This window comes from Melanerpes formicivorus, unplaced genomic scaffold, assembly GCF_026170545.1.
Source record: "Melanerpes formicivorus ecotype bairdi unplaced genomic scaffold, bMelFor1.0.p_v2 SCAF_27, whole genome shotgun sequence".
NCBI classification, from domain to species: domain Eukaryota; kingdom Metazoa; phylum Chordata; class Aves; order Piciformes; family Picidae; genus Melanerpes; species Melanerpes formicivorus.
In genome coordinates this window covers 5,407,709-5,426,964 of record NW_027142379.1, presented here as the reverse complement: position 1 = coordinate 5,426,964, position 19,256 = coordinate 5,407,709, and the positions used below count along the sequence as shown (strand labels likewise).

The window sequence follows — 19,256 nt, the reverse complement described above, 5'->3', positions numbered from 1 at the left end:
AGGCACAGAGGAGCACTGACAAAAATCAGTACTACGTAGGCTGAAAGATGATCAGAATGCAGGCAAAAAGTTTTTTGCCTTCTTCCTTTGGAGCCCTCCCTATATGTTAACTATGTGAATAGTTACTTTGAAATGACACATTTACTGGTTTCTCGGAGGATACTGCTCAATCATCAAAAAGAGACTCCTAGGATAGTTCTCTCAACTTAATTTTAGTCTTAAAAACTGTTAGCCTGGCAATATCAATGTTGAAACCATCTACCCAAGAAAGCTTGGAAAAAGAATCCATCATTAGAAAGCAAAATTGAGCAACTCCCACACTAATATCAGCTGACATTTCTGTGCCTGACAACCATATCACACTAAAAACAAAGAAAGTTTTGTCTAGTTTTAAAGCATTGAACAATGCCTTCTTCAGTAGTGCCTCAATTCAAGAGAAGTCCTTTTTCCCCACTGCTCCTGAAGCTTAGTCTGCATCATTTCTACTCTGAATAGCAGAAAGAGCTAATGTTTATTCCCGCAAAGGGAACGCGTTCATACAGCTTTCTGAACAGTACTTACTCAAATATGGTGGTTTGTAAGGCGCTCGTGTATTAGACAGTAGTCCATCCAACTCCTTCCTCTCCAGAGTGTTGTGAAGGGCCTTCTCTTTGCCGAAGGTGGAGAAGGACCTTTCTGCCCCCGGCTGGGCTTCTGGTGTTTCAAACACTTCAGTGTCTGGAACGGAGTCCATGCCAGGTACATGCAGATTGCTGCGGTAATCTGCAGCTTGGCGTCCATCAGATGGAACAAAGGAAGGCATCCAGCACCGATCTGAGTGGCCCAGTGCTTTACATTCCTCTGTGCAATTGGAGAAGAGATCCATGCCTGCAAGCATGAAAGAAAAATAAACTAGAGAGATAAGCTTCAGCATCATGACCAGCTGCTGACAGATAAAGATTATGCTGAGAAGAAAGGGAAGTAGAATTGTACTAAGAACTTCTTCCATTACTTTCACCAGCAACAAAAAAAAAATCTTCATTGTCCAGTCTTCAGAGTCAAAGATACCACTTAATAAGCATAACTAAATATTAGAATGTCAAACACATAAACATGTCACAAGAAGACAGGTATTGGTGGTTCTAACTCACAGAATCACTTGCAGACCTCACTATTTAGAACTGGTTTAAATAAAGTTCAGTTCCACTGGTAAGTTGATGTCTGTGGTTCACCACTTGAAAATACTTGTTTGAGAACATGAAGGAATTGTTTCTGCATAAATGTATCTCTGACCAAAGAAATGAAATGTCCTGATTGAGGAATCACAGATCTCATTTATGAAAATAAAATATTAATGAGTCCTGTAAAGGAACTGCCTTCGCATACCTTAGTACACAGAGAGCGCCTACCAATATTAGAAGTAGATGTTACAAAGTAGGAATCCAGCTTTCAAGTAAGTGATCAGGATGGCTTATTTAATCAATCATTACGTCAGTCTCTCAAAGAGAGCTTTCCTCACTACTGCAGCAGTCCTTACGATCAACAAGTCATCCAAGTAACCTCTAACAGAATCCTATAATAAACCACAGTAATTAGCAGTACAAAGGTAGCCGTGGTCCAATGTGACATGGCTGTGGATACTATTGACAAAATTGTTAATGCTTCCCCTATGTAAGCAAACACTTGTTCCTGCCAACACTGAACTGTTTGCTTACAAATCCTTTAATGCTATTATGATTGCAAATGACAAGCTATGCTGCTATTTACTACCTTCAGATCAGCCTTCCAAAAGAGTATTTCCTGCCTGTGAGTCACTTAGTTGTTGGATTAGACTTGTTTTGAGAGGAATGGTGTATGAAATCATTGTCACAGAGCAAAATAAATACCAGCCTCCAAGTTGATGCTCATCGTCGTACAGAAAAGAAGTATCTTTTTTCTTGTATTTATAAAGGGGTATGTCAAAACTGAACTAAATCTGTTACAAACATTGCACTTACAAGCGGTGCATTAGAATTACAAAAAATGACACTACTGGCAAGAGAAATGGGAAAAAATTTTGAGTGCTTGTAATAAGATTCATGTAATGTAGCTCATTCACCAGCCAACATTGTGAACAACTGGATTAACCTGATCTCCAGTGTGAGGATTAGTATTAAGAATTCTACCACTGTTTTGAACCGTAAGTTGACTTATACTAGCAGTATTTATGCAGTATCTCACACTACAAACCCCAGTCTCTTCAGCAAGCAAGAATCCTTCTGAGCTATCAACAAGTAGTCCCTTAGAAAAAATATGAAGAAAGAAAAAGAGCTTTTCATCTCAGATTAATCTCACTTTCTAATGAGTTCTTAATTTCAAATTAAGGAATATACAATACTAGGTCCAGTTTCGATTAGGACTTTGCACTGATAATTGGCATGCAGAAGTCTGAAAATAAATTACTGATCAGTGAACTGTTGAAGAACGCAAACGTGAACTGCAGATTTGATTGAGGAATCAGATGAAGATCATCAGGCAAGACACACAAATTGCATAGTTCTAAATTCTGCAGTGGGAGTAGCTAGCAAAGACTGGAAAGAAAGATTTAGATACAGGCTGTCCAGAAAGAAATTAATATATAATGGTGTCTATAAAACCTCATGTCTGTGTACCTCATGTGTCAAAGTGTCTGCAAAAAGTATCTCTTGCAAGAAAAGATGCAGTTTATGAATCTATTTTTTTGCCATTCAGAAGATTTAAGTGACAGTTAACACAAAATGGTTATTTCCATTTTCAGACTTCCTAGCTAAGTTACATGTAAACAACAAACAACCCCACTTTTAAGAAGAGAATCATTACAGTGCTATTTTGCTAACAGTGTACCAGTGACCAGATGCATTCAGTATTTCCTGAAAAGACAGCAAGGGAAAGAAAAACTTTCAGATAAATATTAAAACATATTCTTCAGTCTGTAGGGAGGGAGATAGTATAATTATATTGGGTTTAAGACATATATTCAAAGAGAGATTATTTTTTTTCCCCTTCATGGATTTTTATTTCCCCTAGAAAATTACCCTCCATTTTACTATTTTGTTTTCACATCAGCTGCTAAACTGCAAAATGTCTCTATCCAGATATTATTTTTCTAGTTCCCTTTTGAATACTGCTTGTCTACTGCAGTGCACTGAATAGTATTATGTAACAGCTTATTATAAAAGAGATGTTACAGCCACTATAAATCAGGATTTTGAATAAACAAAGTAATGAATGCAGGGGATTTAAAATAGACTTTTGTATGACAAACTTTTCCCCCTTTGAAGAACTACACATACATCTGAATTTTAATATACATTGCTGGAACACACAGCTAGAATGTAAATGCTTGTTTAGGATGGGAACAAACTGTTCAGAGAGGCTTGGGCTGGGTATTGTTCCAACTTGAATCAGTCACAACATTCCCCAAGAGTTTAGTGGGTGCAGAAAGTAAATTCAAATCAGCTGCCTCATTTTGCAAACCCTGGGCACCTATGTGTATTTATGCTGACTGTGATTGAATGTTGCCTAACCTTCCTCCACATTTTTCCCTGTGGGTCATGGTACAGAATTCTGTTTCTAATTGAACAACAGTGAAAACAAGGAAGGGAAAGGTTATTTGCTGCTCTCCAAAAAAGTAAGGAAATATGATGACAAATAAAGTCTGACATTCAGCACAGAACTTCTTCATATACCAAGAATCACGTTCTTGATTTATAACAAAAAGAAATGTTCAGCAGTTTAACACTTCCATCTCATCTCCCTCATAAATCTGGTTATATATATATATGAACCTTCAGAACTAAACTATCCATCATAATTGCAAATCTACATTAAAGAAAAATGCTTTATATTTTATATTTTGTTATCACATCAGACTTTGCATGCAGATAAACTGAGATTTTAAAGGTGACTCTATTATGAATTTCCTAAGTCCTTTGTGGATGCAAATAGATAGTAGAGTGCACTGAAGTGCTGAGAAACTGGAAGCACTACACTGCTCCAAACACAGCATGCACATAAAAGTTCATGGCAAAGGCCACTCCTCCAAGCTCATTCCTTTTGTATTCATGTCTTATTATCAGATAGGCCAGTGGGCAATACAAGCTCTCACCAAACCTCAACTTTGCAGATTTGAAAGGAGAACAAGCCCCAACCTCTCCCTCGAAGGAAACCAAAAACTAGGAAAGGAGTTCAACATTTAAGTTTGGTATCCTTAGCTCAAGTTCCTGAGCTCAGGTGCTTTGTATCAGATACTTGGTGGTGTTGCACTTCTGAAGCATATTCCCAATTTGCTTCCTTTACGTATTCCACACAGGATCAAATAAAAAAATTTCTCTGTGCAGGAATTCTAATTGGTTTGAAAGACAGTTTAGATCAAAGCAAAAATTAGGCCTAAAACCATTTTTAAATAATGTATTTTTTCTTAATTTAATTAAGGGAGAAGAGCCATACATTGAGCCTTCAGAGCAATGAGTGAACATGTTGATAATGTATTACTGACTAAATGCTGTAACAAGAAGCAAAAATATAAATTAAATGTTGACCAAGTATTTTTGCAGTTTTGAGAGGATTTTTTTCCCCAATGTATCATTTTTTCCTAACTTGGAATTAAATAGCATTTTCTTGTTTATCTATGGAAGTTTTTCTTATAAAAAGCTAGTTAGATGTGAGATAGGTGTGACATAAGGAACCAGGACTCCTCTTCAGAGCTCCACTACCAGAACAATTATCCATTTGGTTAGATTATCCTTAAGCAAGTTATTCAGTTCTCTATGATTCATGCTTTGTGTCAGTAAATAAGGATAATGATGTTAACCTCTTTTGTAGAAGACTATATCTACTTAACAACTGGACTTCATGAAAAGGAGTTGTTATCATTCTTGCTAAGTAAGTGGTGTGCTGCCTTGGATAAAACTCACTTCATCTCCATCAGATCATGAATAAAGACTCAAATATCTTCAATATTCATGTCTTCCAAATTTCAACTTCAAAGCCCTATCTGGACCATTGAGATGTGAACATTGTTAAGCAAGCAGCCCAAGGAAAGAGGAGGGAAAAAAAGAACAAGAAACTGCCCTCAGCTTGAGTCAAAGCACTGTTCTAAGTCATTGTCACATTCACCCTCTCTTTATCCAAGATAGACACTTAGCCCAAGTCATCTTCAAAACAGGATTTAGCTGTCACTCTGCATAGGCTCAGAAGCAATACTGGTTTTCTCTGGCCTTTTATCACTGAAATTCTTCTTCTGACTTTTGAAATTCGCCTTATGAAAACTGAAATCTCATAGCTCTTCTGAAATAATGCATACCAACCCTCTTGTGGTTTACCTAGTCCATACCAAAAAGGTGTGAGGCAATGTTTCACCCTATGTCATTGTATTATACTCCCATCAATTCCCTTCACAAAGTCCACTGGTGGAAGCCTAATTTTAGGTCACAGCCAGTCACCAATGCACACTGTCCAGTACTGCACAGAGATTATCTGAAAAGCTGATGCATTTCATACTATTGACACAACTGTACATTTACTTAGCTTCACATCTTGGATATTCCTTCCTGAAGTGCCTCTGAGAGAACATGCCAATTCAGTAAAAAAAGGTGAAACAAAGGTAATGAAGAACTCTGCATGTTTGGCTTGAGAAAGCTGAGTAGCTAGTGAGCAACCATATGAAACAGGTTGATGGCATGAATCCAAATCTTTCAGGACAGGTGTCTAATCATGCACTTTAAACATACACACACACAGAGGGTATTAATTGGCACCCGAGTTGGCAGTTTCACAAGGGAGGCCAAGAATTTAATCAACCATGGGAAATAAACTAACCTCATGCTCAGAGATTACTCCTACAGAACATGATTGAAATACAGTGTGTTAATAATAGGCAGTAGTGTTGTACTACTTGCATTTGTTTGACAACAAATAGCAGCTTTTGTCTCAACAAATTTCAGACAATGAAGGGCATAAGTAATTGAAAGCCACACCTGGGGGTTGGGAAACTCTTTTTGTGTGCCAAGAACTTCTTGTGCTTCCTCACCTTTGCAAAGTTGTTTTCCAAAAACCTCTGAATCCTACCCTAGTCAATGAAATGGCTACTCAAGCCACACAAATTAGGCTCAAGTATCCTGCTACCTGCCATTCCCCCTAAATGTAGATGACTACTTTTATACTTTGTGGATGTTAAGGTAGATAAGAATGTGGATAATTATAAGGCATTCAGGTAGTACTTTAATGGGAACAATATGAATCTCTTACCTTCCAGCACATTTGAAACCATGATTAAATCACTATTAATAAAACGTATTTTATGGGAAGTGGAACTAGAATCTTATTTCAAAACATAGTGAAACATTTTATGATACACAGAACAGCTTTAGTTCAGAATTTTCACTAATTAATTGTGCAGAATACATCTATGACAATGTCATAGCTTCCACCTTGCATGTTTTGTTTCTCAATGAACAACTGACCATGATTTTTGACAGCTTGGCTAGCAATGGACTACCACAGAGTAGCTACTTGTGTACCACAGGACTGTTCACTGGCGACGATAACAGAACTCATGTACAAAACTGTAAAAAGATGTTCTGCAGAAGAACATACTGCTGACTGAAACTGGTAGGGAGAGAGTTTTACTTGCCAGTGTGAATTATCTACTCAGTATTTTTGGAAACAAATAGAATGCTGCAGAGTATCAGGTAGCATCTTGAAAAAAACAGCCCAAACTTCTGCCATGTTACCAACCAGTGCATTTTCCTTCAGTAATTTAGAAATCGATTATAGAGCACCAGAACACTCTATAAAAAGAAAAAAACTGAGAAAGCATTCCCTCAGGTATTTCCTCTAGCTATTCAAGATCAAACAAGATCTATGCTCCCCTTTTTTTTTCCCCTCTCATAAAATTCATCACCAAGACCTAATAGAAAGAGGGAAGATTTTATACCAAAGTATCTTGTCATCACTGAGGTCAAGGGGAATGTTCTTTGTAATCACAAACAGCAGGATTCAGCCCAAAACTTACAGGAAGATTATATTGTGTATGGATGTAGGTATATAAAAGATTAAAGCAGTTCCTACAGAGATTTGTATTTAAACACCTATTTGGAACTAGCATTTAGAAACTTCTGCATGCAAATTATTCACAGCACTGATACATTGATCTGGAACTTCTGTGTATTTGAGGTTTCTGTTTAAACTGTTGTGAGGAGACCAAACCTAATTGTCAGCTTTCATCACTTCACACGTAATCACCATTGAAGACACAGAAGTTCATAAATCACATAAGATTCTTTACAGATTTAGAATTATTTTGAAGGTATAGATTTTTCCCCCTAATTTGAGCCAACAGAAATGATGAAAATGAAGAATTTACCCAGCTAAGGACTAATGCCAAGTTTGACAGTAGTTCCAGTGTTCCTGTCTGAGAGAGACTACTTTTAAAATGGAGAGGAAGAATAAAGAGCAGAGGCACAACAATAACAGCACTGAATGCATCTAGAAGAAAATAGCTTTCAGTTGATGTGCCACTATATGATTATATTCCCACCATCAGTCAAATCCAGCCCCTTCTGCAGATGTTTATTCTTTTCTCTCCTGTTTGGTTATTATGGTTCATTATGTTGAGGGACTAAGCTGATTGAAATGTTCATTGAGATGACTGCTGCAGTAAAATGCGTAAAAGGGGAAAAAAAAAGGGAATGCAGGGAGAGCAGGAGGAGAGGGAGCTTTTTATAACTCAGTAGCACTGATTGCTGCATCAAGAAACTGTGTGAAAGAAAGGGTGGGGGGAGGCTAAATACATGGCTTTTTAAAACAACAATAAATCATACGCCATATATAGGCCAAAAATGAAAGAAGCTCTGTGTTCAGATGTAAACTTCTGGCAAGACCTGGTTTGTTGTCAGGTTCCCAGACACAAAATAGACACTCTGTTCACTTAGCATGAAGCCCTGCAAGAAGCAGGGAGCTCCGGAGACTCTTGGCTCTTCTCGAGTCTCATTAGGTCTGCATATTAATGACTTGCAGCAATATAAAGGGGCCCTGTAGCAGCCTCCTCTTCCCCTGGTGCCTGGGTTTCCCATCGTTAAGGGCACAGTGACTATAGCAGCAAGAAAATAGAGGCCGTTAACAGAGCAGGCGAGTGAGGCAGCACTGCTGTTAACAGTGGAGTCCCTTGCCCTGGCATCTTCTAAGACAGAGGTCACAGAGGGAAAAAATGTACGACTGGAGAGAGTTGGGCAATATTTTGTACAGCACACTTGTAGCAAAACCTTATACATGATAGAGCACAGAGGATGCAAGGAGAAAGGAATCACTGCATTGAATCAAGACATGCCAGACCTTTGGAGACTGTGGCAGGGAAAAAAAAACCCAAGCACTTGTGGCTAAAATGCAGTCTGAGGGTGAGAATGAATTCTAATGCATAGGCTCCAAACAAATGTCCCTTTCAGAAGAAAACTGACAGTGTGAGAGCAAAGACAGTAAGCTGTACACATGGGAGTAACACTGCAATGTATGCATTTTCTAGGTGATTCAAATCATAGTCTTTTAAACCATTTCTTTGCTTTGTCAGGTCTGAAAGAAATGCACTTAGGACTACCTTAACCTTATTAACATGGGGATCACTTATAGTGTATGGTGCCTCAATCTGAATTAAGAAACAATCCTCCAAAACTGCTAAGGTATTACACATTCAGAGCACCCAACGTGTCTCCACTGATCCCCAGCAAAAATCCTCACAATCTGGCTGTCATTCAGTCACTGGGTTCATTCTTTCCCTTGGGAACTCCCACTGCACTTCACACTGCCATGCCAGCTAAAGTGCCTACTAAACAAAATTGCTTAATGCTTTGAGATTCTGCAAATCTGATCTTAAAAAAACCCCTACACTATAAAAATGTACCAGTAACTCTGTTTTAATGGGCAAAGAAGTTTGCAAATGATGCAGAATAACACACCACCCCCAGCCAAATGAATAAAATTAACTGCCCCAAGAATGAAAGGGGCTGAAAATTGCCTCCTTGCTCAGGTAATTGCAGTAGCAAGCTGATTTAAACCCAGCTTCCCATGCAATATGCTCACATTACTTATGCCACTCTTGTATTATATTCCTCTAAGTAACTGTTCTTTCTAGTCTGCCTACTTAAAGATCTACCATTTCCATTCTCTTATCACACTTACCAGAGGATTGACCTCGATTAGTGGCATCATGATCACTGTCTCCTTGCTCACTGTCTCCATGACCACTGTCCTTAGAGCTTACTATGTCTGCTTCCTGGAATGCAGAACTAGACACAGAAACATCTTTACATTAGAATAAACATGAAAGAGGAACTCGTAAAACATTCTTCTGCCATCACATGGCCAAACACGGTGCTGCATTCACCCTACTCCTGCCTGCTGCACTGCTTCTGCAGAGCTGCTCTGTCCACCATAAACAAAACTGGCCTTTTCAGACCTTGGCAGTCTAGCTGAAATGGACAGTAAACATTTACTGTCTCTGCCCAGTTATCATGTAATTGGTATAAATAATTTGGTAGCATTGACTTGAGATGGATTGCTCAATTTTAACTGAGAGAGTCCAATGTTTTCTAGAAGACCCTACAGAAGCATTCATAAGCATTTAAAGCACGTTTTAGACCACTACAAAATGAGATTTTGTTCTCTTTTCAGTTGGTTTTTAAACCAGTTCAGAGACGCCTTAACTGAATCTCAGTCAGCAGCATTATATTTAATACATCTACATACATTCAAATTCTTATTGCTTTACTAGGATTTTACATGTGCAGTAAACACATTTCTGCACCACATTCACACTTGCTAAAGCATGCATTGGGAAAAGTGAGGCCTCAGCTCATACCTGTTTACTCGTCGGGGTCTGTCAACTAGGTAACTGAGCTCAGCACGCTGATGTTTTGTCTAGGAGAAAAAGAAAACATTGGGAAACATTTAAACTCTCAGTCTTTCTGTAAGCAGCATCAGAAAATATACCGGAGCATCTCACCATATTCACTATAAATGGTCATGTTTAGCTGCAAGCAGGCCTACACAATCTGTTTCTAGTATGTAAGGAGAAAAAAAACCTCAGCTCTTACTTTCACAGATGGGAAGGCCTGGGGGATTTTTTCCTGAGTTTTTTGGGATGAGATTCTGACACGTTTCCTCACAGAACACATTGTCAAGCCTCACAAGGACTCGCACAGAAGTCAACAGAACTATTTCTAGAGTTGTGTACTACTTAGTCTGAGAAAAAAAAAAAACCAAAACACACTTATTGTGATCTAGTCTTCAGTCTGGTTTTAATTCCAGTGTATAAAAATAGGGGAAGACAGTACAGTTACTGCACCCTAAGGAAGAAAATACATTGAGAAACCCTTGAGTCCTTAAAAAGGTGACAGAAGACAGAGTTTTATGGGTGTTCTGAAGAAAAGTTAATCTTAAGACATTTTACTGCAAAGCTTAATGCTTTAGAAAACACCATTCAAACCACCTTTGCCAGACTGGCTAATGTAAGTTTCCAGTACTCAAGTTTAAGGAAGAATGTGTTGCTTTCAGTAGTTCACAGGCATGGAGGGACTGAGAGCATGTATGAGCTAAACCAGTAGAAAGTGTTTAACAGAGGGGTGTTGTGGCATGGCATATGCTTTGATAAAGATTCTCTACACACTAGATAACACAACATAGGCAACATGTTTAACAGGAGGGGACATTAAGTGTCTGCATATAATTTCATGGAAACTCTTGCTGCTTTCCTTTGTGAACTCAGCTTTGGGTTATAAAGAGCTGTTCAGATAAAGAAAAGTCAATTAATAAACCCTAATTCACAAATTAATTAAAGTTCCTGCTAACGGTAGAGACTGTCACAGTCCCAGAGGGGGGTTCCCCCAAAGCCTTACTTGCACATGCAGAGATTTCAGGAAATTAAAAAAAAAAGGGCAGAGTTTTAAAATGTTGCTTAGGAAAACCCTGTGATTACTCCTCACATCAATTTCATTGTCAGCTGCAGCTACCCTGTGAAAAGCAGTATCCCCTTCCCCCTGCCCCAACCCTCAAGCGACCCCCTGGCAGCTAACGGTTCAGGAGGGGCTCTGTGGCCCGGTGCTGCCCGATCAGGGCTAGCTTCGTCCATAGGCGCTGGGGGAGCTTTATTTCAGGCTTGCCTGCAGGAGTTGCTGAGCCCAGGGGAGAGAGATTTGGGAGGCGGGCAGGGGTGACTGTCCCGCACCCACCTCTCCTTCACTTGCCGATGAATTCTCCTAAATATTAGAGGCCAACGAGGAGAGAGGCGGCGAAATTAAACGGAAAAGAGGGTCGGAGCAGGAAGCAAAGTGCTCTCCACTCTGGGAAAAGGAGGGGAGGGGGGAGCTTCGGGAAAGCGGCGCGGGGCTGTGGAACGGCCGCACTGCAGCGGCGGGACGCGGCCGGCCCGCAGCGGTCCCCAAGGATCCCCAAGGGTCCCGAGCGCGCACCTGGAGGCGGGAGGGGCCGGTGGGGGGTGGCGGGCGCCCGGGCCTTACCTCGCTGGACAAAATGCTGCCGTTGGAGATGATATCGGGCTGCTGGTCGGCGTAGCCGGTGACGATGGCCCCGCAAGGGTTGTGCTCGGCGTCGGTGCTGCGGGAGGGACTACAGGGCTTAAGGAACATCAGGTCGGTCTTGGCGGACTCTGGGGTGAGGCAGACCTGGTAGCAGTAGTTCTGGTTGTGGTGGTGAGAGCCGAAGCTGCCCGACTCCTCCACTGGTACCTGCGCCGGGTTGCTGGGCACGTTGGAGCTCTGCACCAGCATGATGTCCGACTTGCTGAGCTTCTTTTTGCGGGCCCGCGCCTGGCGACTGCAGCAGGGGCAGCAGCAGCAGCAGCCCAGGCAGCAGTCGCTGGCCAGGCAAGTGTAGATGTTGAGCTTCTTCTCCTTCTGGCAGCGCACGGCCAGGACGATCATGGCCAGCAGGAAGATGAAGGAGACGGAGCCCAGGGCGATGATAAGGATGAGAGTGAGGTCAAGCGAGGTGTCCCCTCCGGAGCGGCTGGGACGGTGCTCGCCGGAGCCGCCGCCAGCCCCGCCGCCCCCCACGCCCGCCCCCGCGCCCAGGCCGCCCCCACCGCCGGGCCGCTCGCCCGCGCCGTCCACCAGCACCACCTGGATGGCTGCGGTGGAGGACAGCGGCGGCTGCCCGTGGTCGCGCACCTCGATGACCAGCTCATAGGGGCGCTGGGGATCGCGCTTGGCCGGCACCCTGCGTGCCGTCCGCAGCTCCCCGGTGCGCCAGTCCATGCGAAAGAGGCTGGCCTCGTTGCCCCGCACGATGCTGTAGGTGAGGCGCGCATTCTCCCCGTCGTCGGCGTCCACCGCCGCCACCCGGCTCACCAGGTAGCCCGGCTCGGCGCCGCGGGGCAGCGCCTCCCGCGCCGGGGTGCCGTTGCGGCCGGGCAGGGGACTGACGATGGCGGGGGCGTTGTCGTTCTGGTCCACCACGATGATGTTGACGGTGGCGTTGCCGGCCAGCGGCTGCGGCTCCTCGCCGGCGTCGCGGGCCTCCACCTGGAAGCTGAACTCCTTGAGCTGCTCGTAGTCGAAAGAGCGGAGGGCGTAGAGGAAACCGTTCTCGGAGTTGATGGAGACGTAGGTGAAGACGGACATGCCCTGGATCTGGCTCTCCAGGATGGAGTAGGCGAGCTGGGCGTTGGCGCCCTGGTCCCGGTCGGTGGCGCTGACAGCGTAGATGTAGGCGCCGGGCACGTTGTTCTCGCTCACGTAGACCTGGTAGACGGGCTGGCTGAAGCGCGGTGCGTTGTCGTTCACGTCGCTCACCCGCACCTGGATGGACTTGCTGGTGCTCAGCGGCGGCTCGCCGCGGTCCCGGGCCACCACGGTGAGGGTGTAGGCGTCTCCGCCCGGCTGCTCGCGGTCCAGGGGCCCCTCGGTGACGATGGTGTAGTAGTTCTTGAAGGAGCTCTTGAGGCGGAAGGGCGCGTCGCCCTGCAGCAGCTCGCACTGCACCTGTCCGTTCTCCTCCGAGTCGCGGTCCGACACACTGAAGAGAGCCACCACGGTGCCCGGCGCCGCCGCCTCGCTCACAGCCTCCTTGACGGTGGAGAAGCTGATCTCGGGCGCGTTGTCGTTGGCGTCCAGCACCCGCACCAGCACCTTGCAGTGCGCAGGTACGGCGTTTGGCCCCAGGTCCTTGGCTTGCACGTACACCTGGTACACACTGCTCTCCTCGTAGTCGAGTTCGCCGTTCACCTCCAGCCGCCCGGTGCGTGGTGCGATGCCGAAGAGCTCCCGGGCGCGGGCCGAGATGTGGCTGCTGAAGGAGTAGATCACTTCGCCGTTCTGGCCCTCGTCGGGGTCGGTGGCGTTGAGCTGCAGCACCAGGGTGCCCGGCGGCGAGTTCTCCGGCAGCGACACGGTGTAGACGGGTTGCTCGAAGGCGGGGACGTTATCGTTGGAGTCCAACACCCTGATGGTGAGCAGGGCGGTGCCGGTGCGCTGCTGGGGCTGCCCGCCGTCCACCGCGGTCAGCACGTAGCGGTGCACGGCTTGCTGCTCCCGGTCCAAGGGCTTGTCCAGCACCAGCTCGGCGAAGCGGTTGCCGTCCCCCTGCGTCTGCACGTCGAGGGAGAAGTAGCTGTTGGGGGTGATCTCGTAGGTGCGCAGCGAGTTGGTGCCCACGTCGGGGTCGAAGGCACTCTCCAGGGGGAAGCGGGTGCCCGGCGTCGCGCTCTCCGAGATCTCCACCGTCAGGTCGGGCTCTGGGAAGGAGGGAGGATTGTCGTTGATGTCCAGCACCTCGATCTCCACCCGGAACAGCTCGAGGGGGTTCTCCAGAAAGACCTCCAGGTGCAGCAGGCAGGAGGGGTTCTGCTTGCAGATCTGCTCCCGGTCGATCTTCTCATTCACGTAGAGCACCCCGGTTTCCAGGTTGAGCTCCAGGTAAGGGCTGCGGGAGTTGGGCGCCGTCTGGAAGCGGCGAGCCGAAAGTTTTGTAATGTCCAAGCCCAGGTCCTCGGCGATATTCCCCACGAACGTGCCATGCTCCTGCTCTTCCTGCACCGTGTAATGGAGCTGGCAAAGGGCCCCCTCCACCATCCAGAGCAAGGCAAAGAGGAATAGCACAATCATCTCCAAATGGGGAAAGAGATCCCCCCTCCCCAACACCACCTCTTCCTCCTCTTCCAAATACTACCACCACCACCACCTCCTCCTCCGAAAATACACAGTACAGTCAGTGTGTGTGTGTGCCTGTGCGTGTCTGTCTATGTATGTGTGTGTCTGTGTGTGCGCGCCTATGTGTCCGCGCCTGCGAGCGTGTGGAGAGAGAGAGGGATCGGGGGAGGGGGAAGGAAAAGGGGAGGGGGAGAGGTTGACTTAAGGGGGGTGCTAGGTATTATTTCTTCTGATTCATGTTACGATTTTTTTCTCCCCCATCTCCCTCCTTTTTGTTACGAGTATTATTGTTTCACACGCTGACCAAATGAAGAAGACAGGCGTCCCCACTTCATCTGTGATCTTCGAAATAAATGGCCAACTAATAATAGCTATTAGCTGGATGTATCTAGAGATACACAGTAGCCCGCTTTTATTTATTCCGAGAGTCTTGGCACTGCACCGCGGCAGCAGCAGCAGTGGCGGCGGAGACAGCAGCAGCAGCAAATCCCAAGGAGGAAATTTTTATATTTCAAGATTGTCCTCGGTTTGTCTTCCTGGTGGGAGCTGAAGGGGTAGATGCTGCTGGAAAAGCCGGTGGACATGCCCTCTTTAGATGCAAGAAAAAGCAGAAAACCGCGGAAAAAAAAAAAAAAAAAAATTACAACCCGCAAAAAGATTTCATATATATTAGGAAAAAAAAAAAAAAAAGGCAGAGAACAGCTTTGCCACGCAAAACTTTCCCTGATTTCTCTGGGATTTCCTCTCTTTTAAAAATTTAAATATTTTAGATTTTTCTCTCTTCTATTAATAGTCTTTCATTTTCTTCTTTTATTGCTATGATTATGTTCATCATCATCATCACTCTGCTTTTTATGGAGATGCTGGGTTTTTTTCCCTTTCGCTGCTTTTGCGTCTAGCCACTCTCTCTGTGTCTGTGTCTCTCTCTGCTTGCTGCTGCTGCTGCTGCTGTCGCCGCCACCGCCACCGCCGCCGCTCGCCTGCCGTCCCGGCTCCGCTCCCGGCCCCGGCTCTTCTGATCTCTGCCGGCACTTTCTGAGCCGGCAGCGCTCGGCTTTTCTGTTTTTGCGCAGCGCCCGGCTCTTGCCAACCAATCAGCCGGCAGCAACGCCCCCGGGGGCGGCACTCCATTGGCCGCGGCGCACGTCAAGTAGGCTACGTCACACATGGGAGAGCGGGCGAGCGCGCAGCGAAAGCGGGCAGGGAAAGCGGGCAAGGCGGGCAGAGAAAGCAGGCAGAGGAGAGGCAGCTCAGCCACGCAGGGAGAACAAGGCTAACGCTACAGCTCCCGAGGCGCTGCTGGGGAATGCCTGCTGTTTGCCGCCCTCCCTCCCTCCCTGCTTGCCCGATTTCCCTACGGGAGCGGTTGCTCCCCCGCCGCAGTCGCTGGGCCGGGAGATCACCGCTCGTCATCAACGCGCACACACGGGTAACCGTAAACAACCCGCTCCTTGGAGAGGGAGTTTCCACCAGCTACAAAGTTTCCTACCCTATGCTAGGCGTAATGGCGTTTTTAGAAAAAGCATAAACAAGGGGAAAGTTGAGATTATTATACACACCCCAGCCCCTCATGGACTGCTTTAATTAGTTCGGAGAAAGTGCAACTTTCCATCATACATCTGCACAGTGTTTCCAGCTCCAGACGATTTGAAGTGCCGTAAGCCTGTGCTCATTTTCCCCTGATTTACACTTTGGAATTTCCACTAATGTAACAGGAGACTGGCGAGTACGCCTGAAGAGGGAAGCCAGGCATATACTCTTGTCACTGGCTACTTGAGGTAGCGGAAGGGCATCACTGGGATGGGGGACTGGCAGGAAGAATCAGCAGAGGCTCAGAGCCACCGATTTATTTTCAAGGGAATCGCGCCCATACCGGTGTCGGTGTTCGCTGCACCCGTGCTTTCCATGCTGCTCCGGTAAAGGAGCTGGAGGCTCAAGAGGCTGCAGCAAGGGCGCGGAGCCGGCGTTCGCAGCCGCCACCGAGACTTGGGCTGGCGACTTGTCGCAGATTTTAGTAACCCCCGCCGGGTATTCCTCTGCTTCTCACAGAACAGAACATTTCCCTTCTTTCAGACAAAGCGAGAAGACAGCTCTGCTAAATAAAGTCGATTCTACCAATAGTGTCTATAGCACGTCAAGTGCTCGACTAACACGTTTTTGATCAATGCGTTTCGCTGGGAAGCTCCGCTGGCACCGAGAGGGATGAGGGGTGGATTTCGAGACGGGTGTTCCCAGCTCGAACCGGGGCTGTGTCGGTGTCCCGTACTGTCCACGTCCGTAACTTTACACAATGAAGAAAGTAAACGTAAAAAATATTTGAGTATTTTATTGTCCAAAGTATTGTTTCTAAAGAGCAGCACAACGCAGGTATGAATAGCTTCTGCTCTGACCCCATCTTTGATCCGTCAGTAAGCACCAGCTCCCTTCCATACATCTCAATGAACTATATGCTCGCTCAGACGCGTTTCCCGTTGCAGAAACGCCGCACATTATCGAACCCGTGTGTGCATGAGAGCCACCTCCGCGCTGTGTGCTCCTGCCCACCGCCTCTGCCCTCGCTCTCCCCGGGGAGGGGCTGCCGGGGCCAAGAAGCGCCATGAGAGAGGCGGGGGCACAGCCAAGCGCACGCCGCTGTCAAAGGCATCTCGGCGTCCCGCCGGTGGGGGTCCCTGTCCTGGGGCGTCAGTTTGTCAGAGGCCCCCGACCCGTGTCAAGCGGGTTACAGCGCAGCCGGCAGCGGAGCGACCGCTGGCGGGTCGATGTGCGGTACCACCCCAGGACTCCCCGGGGGGCAAGGCCGCGATGCTTGGCGCTTCGGGCAGCCGCGAGGACGCTCCCGGAGCGGCGAACCCAGCGTCCACCGCGGTACCGGCCACTCTCTGCCCTGGGCTGGTGCAAGTAGCCCTCCCCCCGACTTCCAGGGAGCTCTCGGCGGCCTCCGCCCCGCCCCCCGCCAGCGGCCGCAAACGCGGGCGGCGGGCACCCCCCAGCGGCGACAGCGGCGCACTGCGGCCCGGCGGCGGCACCGCCTCCGCTCCCGCGGGGAGAGCGGGGCTTTGGTTCCGTTCTCCCGACCCTGAGGCCCCTTCTCCTACCTCCCTTAGCCCACACACAGTCCCCACCCTTTCGCCTCTAGCTACCGTCCGAGTGCGGCGGACGCAGCTCTCCCGTTACAGCGCTTACGTCCGCAAACGGCTGTGCAGCAGAGGCTCTGGAACCCAGTCCAGAGGCACCCGGTGTTGCCTGCAGCGGAGGGGGAGAGGCAGGAAAGCAGGGACTGGTGTGTGGGAGCGGGCCGCACGGCAGGCAGGGAAATGCAACCCCAAAAAGCATCCTGGCCTTCCCGGTGCCCCCCATCTCCCAGCACCTGCAGCAGACATGAGCAGAGCCGGCGGGTCGATCGCGGTGGGTGTTTGCCAATAAAGTGGATTCCGTCAGAAACCCCCCGGCTGCTGCTGCTGCTGCCTTTTGGATGCGGATGGGAGCTCGCCCTGGTTCCTTCGCGACCGCTCATCTTTCCGCGGGCTGCCACCAACTTCAAACACAGATACCGGAATTGGTGCCCTTCCTGCGCCCCTTCAGTGCCCGGGGCCAGTGCGTTAACCTGGCATTAGAGCAACAGCCGCTTCCAGCGAGTTAAACGTGACCCGGGGCAGCCCGTCTCTTAAACCCTCCCCGCCGCCGGAGCCACGCAAACAGCCAAATCTCTTGCCTTCGAGGAAAGCGGGCATCCGCAGCGCGACTGGCGAAACCCGGGCGACCTCGGAAACGGAGGGGGGCCCCGCCCGCTCGGGGCCGTGACCAAACCCGCCCCCGGGGGCCGGAGGTAAGGGGGGAGGCGGGGGTCCGGGCTGCCGGCGCGGCGCGTCCCCGCCGCAGCGGTGAGGCGACGTTGGGGTCCTCCCCACTCGCGACACCGCCGCAGCACTCCCATAAAGACGGCCTGGTTCAGGGAGAAAGTACGCGGGAATATGCAAATGTATACTCATATAGATGTATAGGCGCAGACCCGGGACGGCTGCAGCCCGGCGGTGCGATCACCCCCTCTGCTCGAGCCCCCGCCTTCGAAAGCGCGCCCGGGTCCCTGTGTCAGCGGCGGACCCGGTGGGGTGTGAAACCCGGGGCAGGGAATTCAAAGCGGCGCCGAGCCCAGGCGGTCCCACTAATGCGAAATGACAAATTGCACTTAGGCAATACATGAACGAGAAAATGATTTATGGATTTCCACGACGGTCTGAGCAAATGAAGGCGACATGAATTATACATCCTAATGTGCAGTATATCATTTTCTAATAACACTGCTTTAGCTCTAATGCCGTACGCTGCTCTCTTCGATAGGGGGTATCGATTAAAGAAAAACTCTGAGGGCTGTCTATAAACTGGACACATATCTTCTGCAGGCACCAGCTGAGGTTTATGTATTTACCTCTTGCTAAAGCAGAGGGCTATCATCAGACCCCTGACACTGTGCTGTTTAATTTTTCCATCTGTCATCATTTAATTTGGCAGTTACTTCACCAAATGAAGACTAATCTTTTGTATCGCCGCATCTTGCTCCATGCTGCAAGTTAGAAATGTAAATAGATGACATCAGGTTTGTAAATCCGCCATGCTGAGGGGGATAGCACCTGGGTAAGTCAAATCTTTCCTCCCTGCCAAAATCCTCAGGTATCTGGCACCCCAAGTACAAAGGGTCATCTTCTAGCAAAGGGAACATATGATAAATACTACTCCTTCTGACCAGAACTTCCCTAGCATCTTCATTTCTCAGCTCTCAAGGATTATCTCAAAAATCTTTGCATTTAATTAACATACACATGCTGGGAGAGTGAATAACCTGAAGAACTGATTGTATGCATATAAGGGGAGGAAGAGCTGTCAGGTAGGGAGGGAGCTTAGCCCCGGGTTCAGCCAGCATTGGTGCCCCAGGGCTTCCCCTCTCCCACAACCAAGTTCTTTTGTCCTTCATCACATAGTAGCAGTGAAGTCATTATGACATAAGCTGTGAGCGTTCCCAAGTATTTCAGTGCTTCATGGTCTAAAATATCACTTGACATTAAGAAGGACAAAGAAATCCTGGCCTCTCATGAAAGACTATAA

The 19,256-nt window shown here is 47.5% G+C and overlaps 1 protein-coding gene and 1 long non-coding RNA gene across 7 annotated transcripts in view; one reads left to right on the top strand and one right to left on the bottom strand.

Annotated features, from left to right (window-relative positions):
- PCDH10 (protocadherin 10) overlaps positions 1–15,234 on the bottom strand; it is a 35,256-nt gene extending 20,022 nt beyond the window's left edge. For 2 of the 5 annotated variants that reach the window (XM_068153997.1, XM_068154001.1), the window contains exons 1-4: positions 11,508–15,234; positions 9,851–9,909; positions 9,172–9,278; positions 562–867 (exon numbers count right to left, since the gene is read on the bottom strand). In XM_068153997.1, the coding sequence (XP_068010098.1) occupies positions 562–867; positions 9,172–9,278; positions 9,851–9,909; positions 11,508–14,111 (3,076 nt within the window). In that variant the 5' untranslated portion in view covers positions 14,112–15,234. The remainder of the gene's footprint in view (positions 1–561; positions 868–9,171; positions 9,279–9,850; positions 9,910–11,507) is intronic. The other 3 variants (XM_068153999.1, XM_068153998.1, XM_068154000.1) reach the window with 2 other exon arrangements.
- Positions 15,235–17,340: 2,106 nt separating this feature from the next.
- Positions 17,341–19,256, top strand: part of LOC137448957 (uncharacterized) — a 149,947-nt gene continuing 148,031 nt past the window's right edge. For both annotated transcript variants that reach the window (XR_010989269.1, XR_010989268.1), the window contains exons 1-2: positions 17,341–17,982; positions 18,666–18,788. This is a non-coding gene — a long non-coding RNA (uncharacterized lncRNA). The remainder of the gene's footprint in view (positions 17,983–18,665; positions 18,789–19,256) is intronic.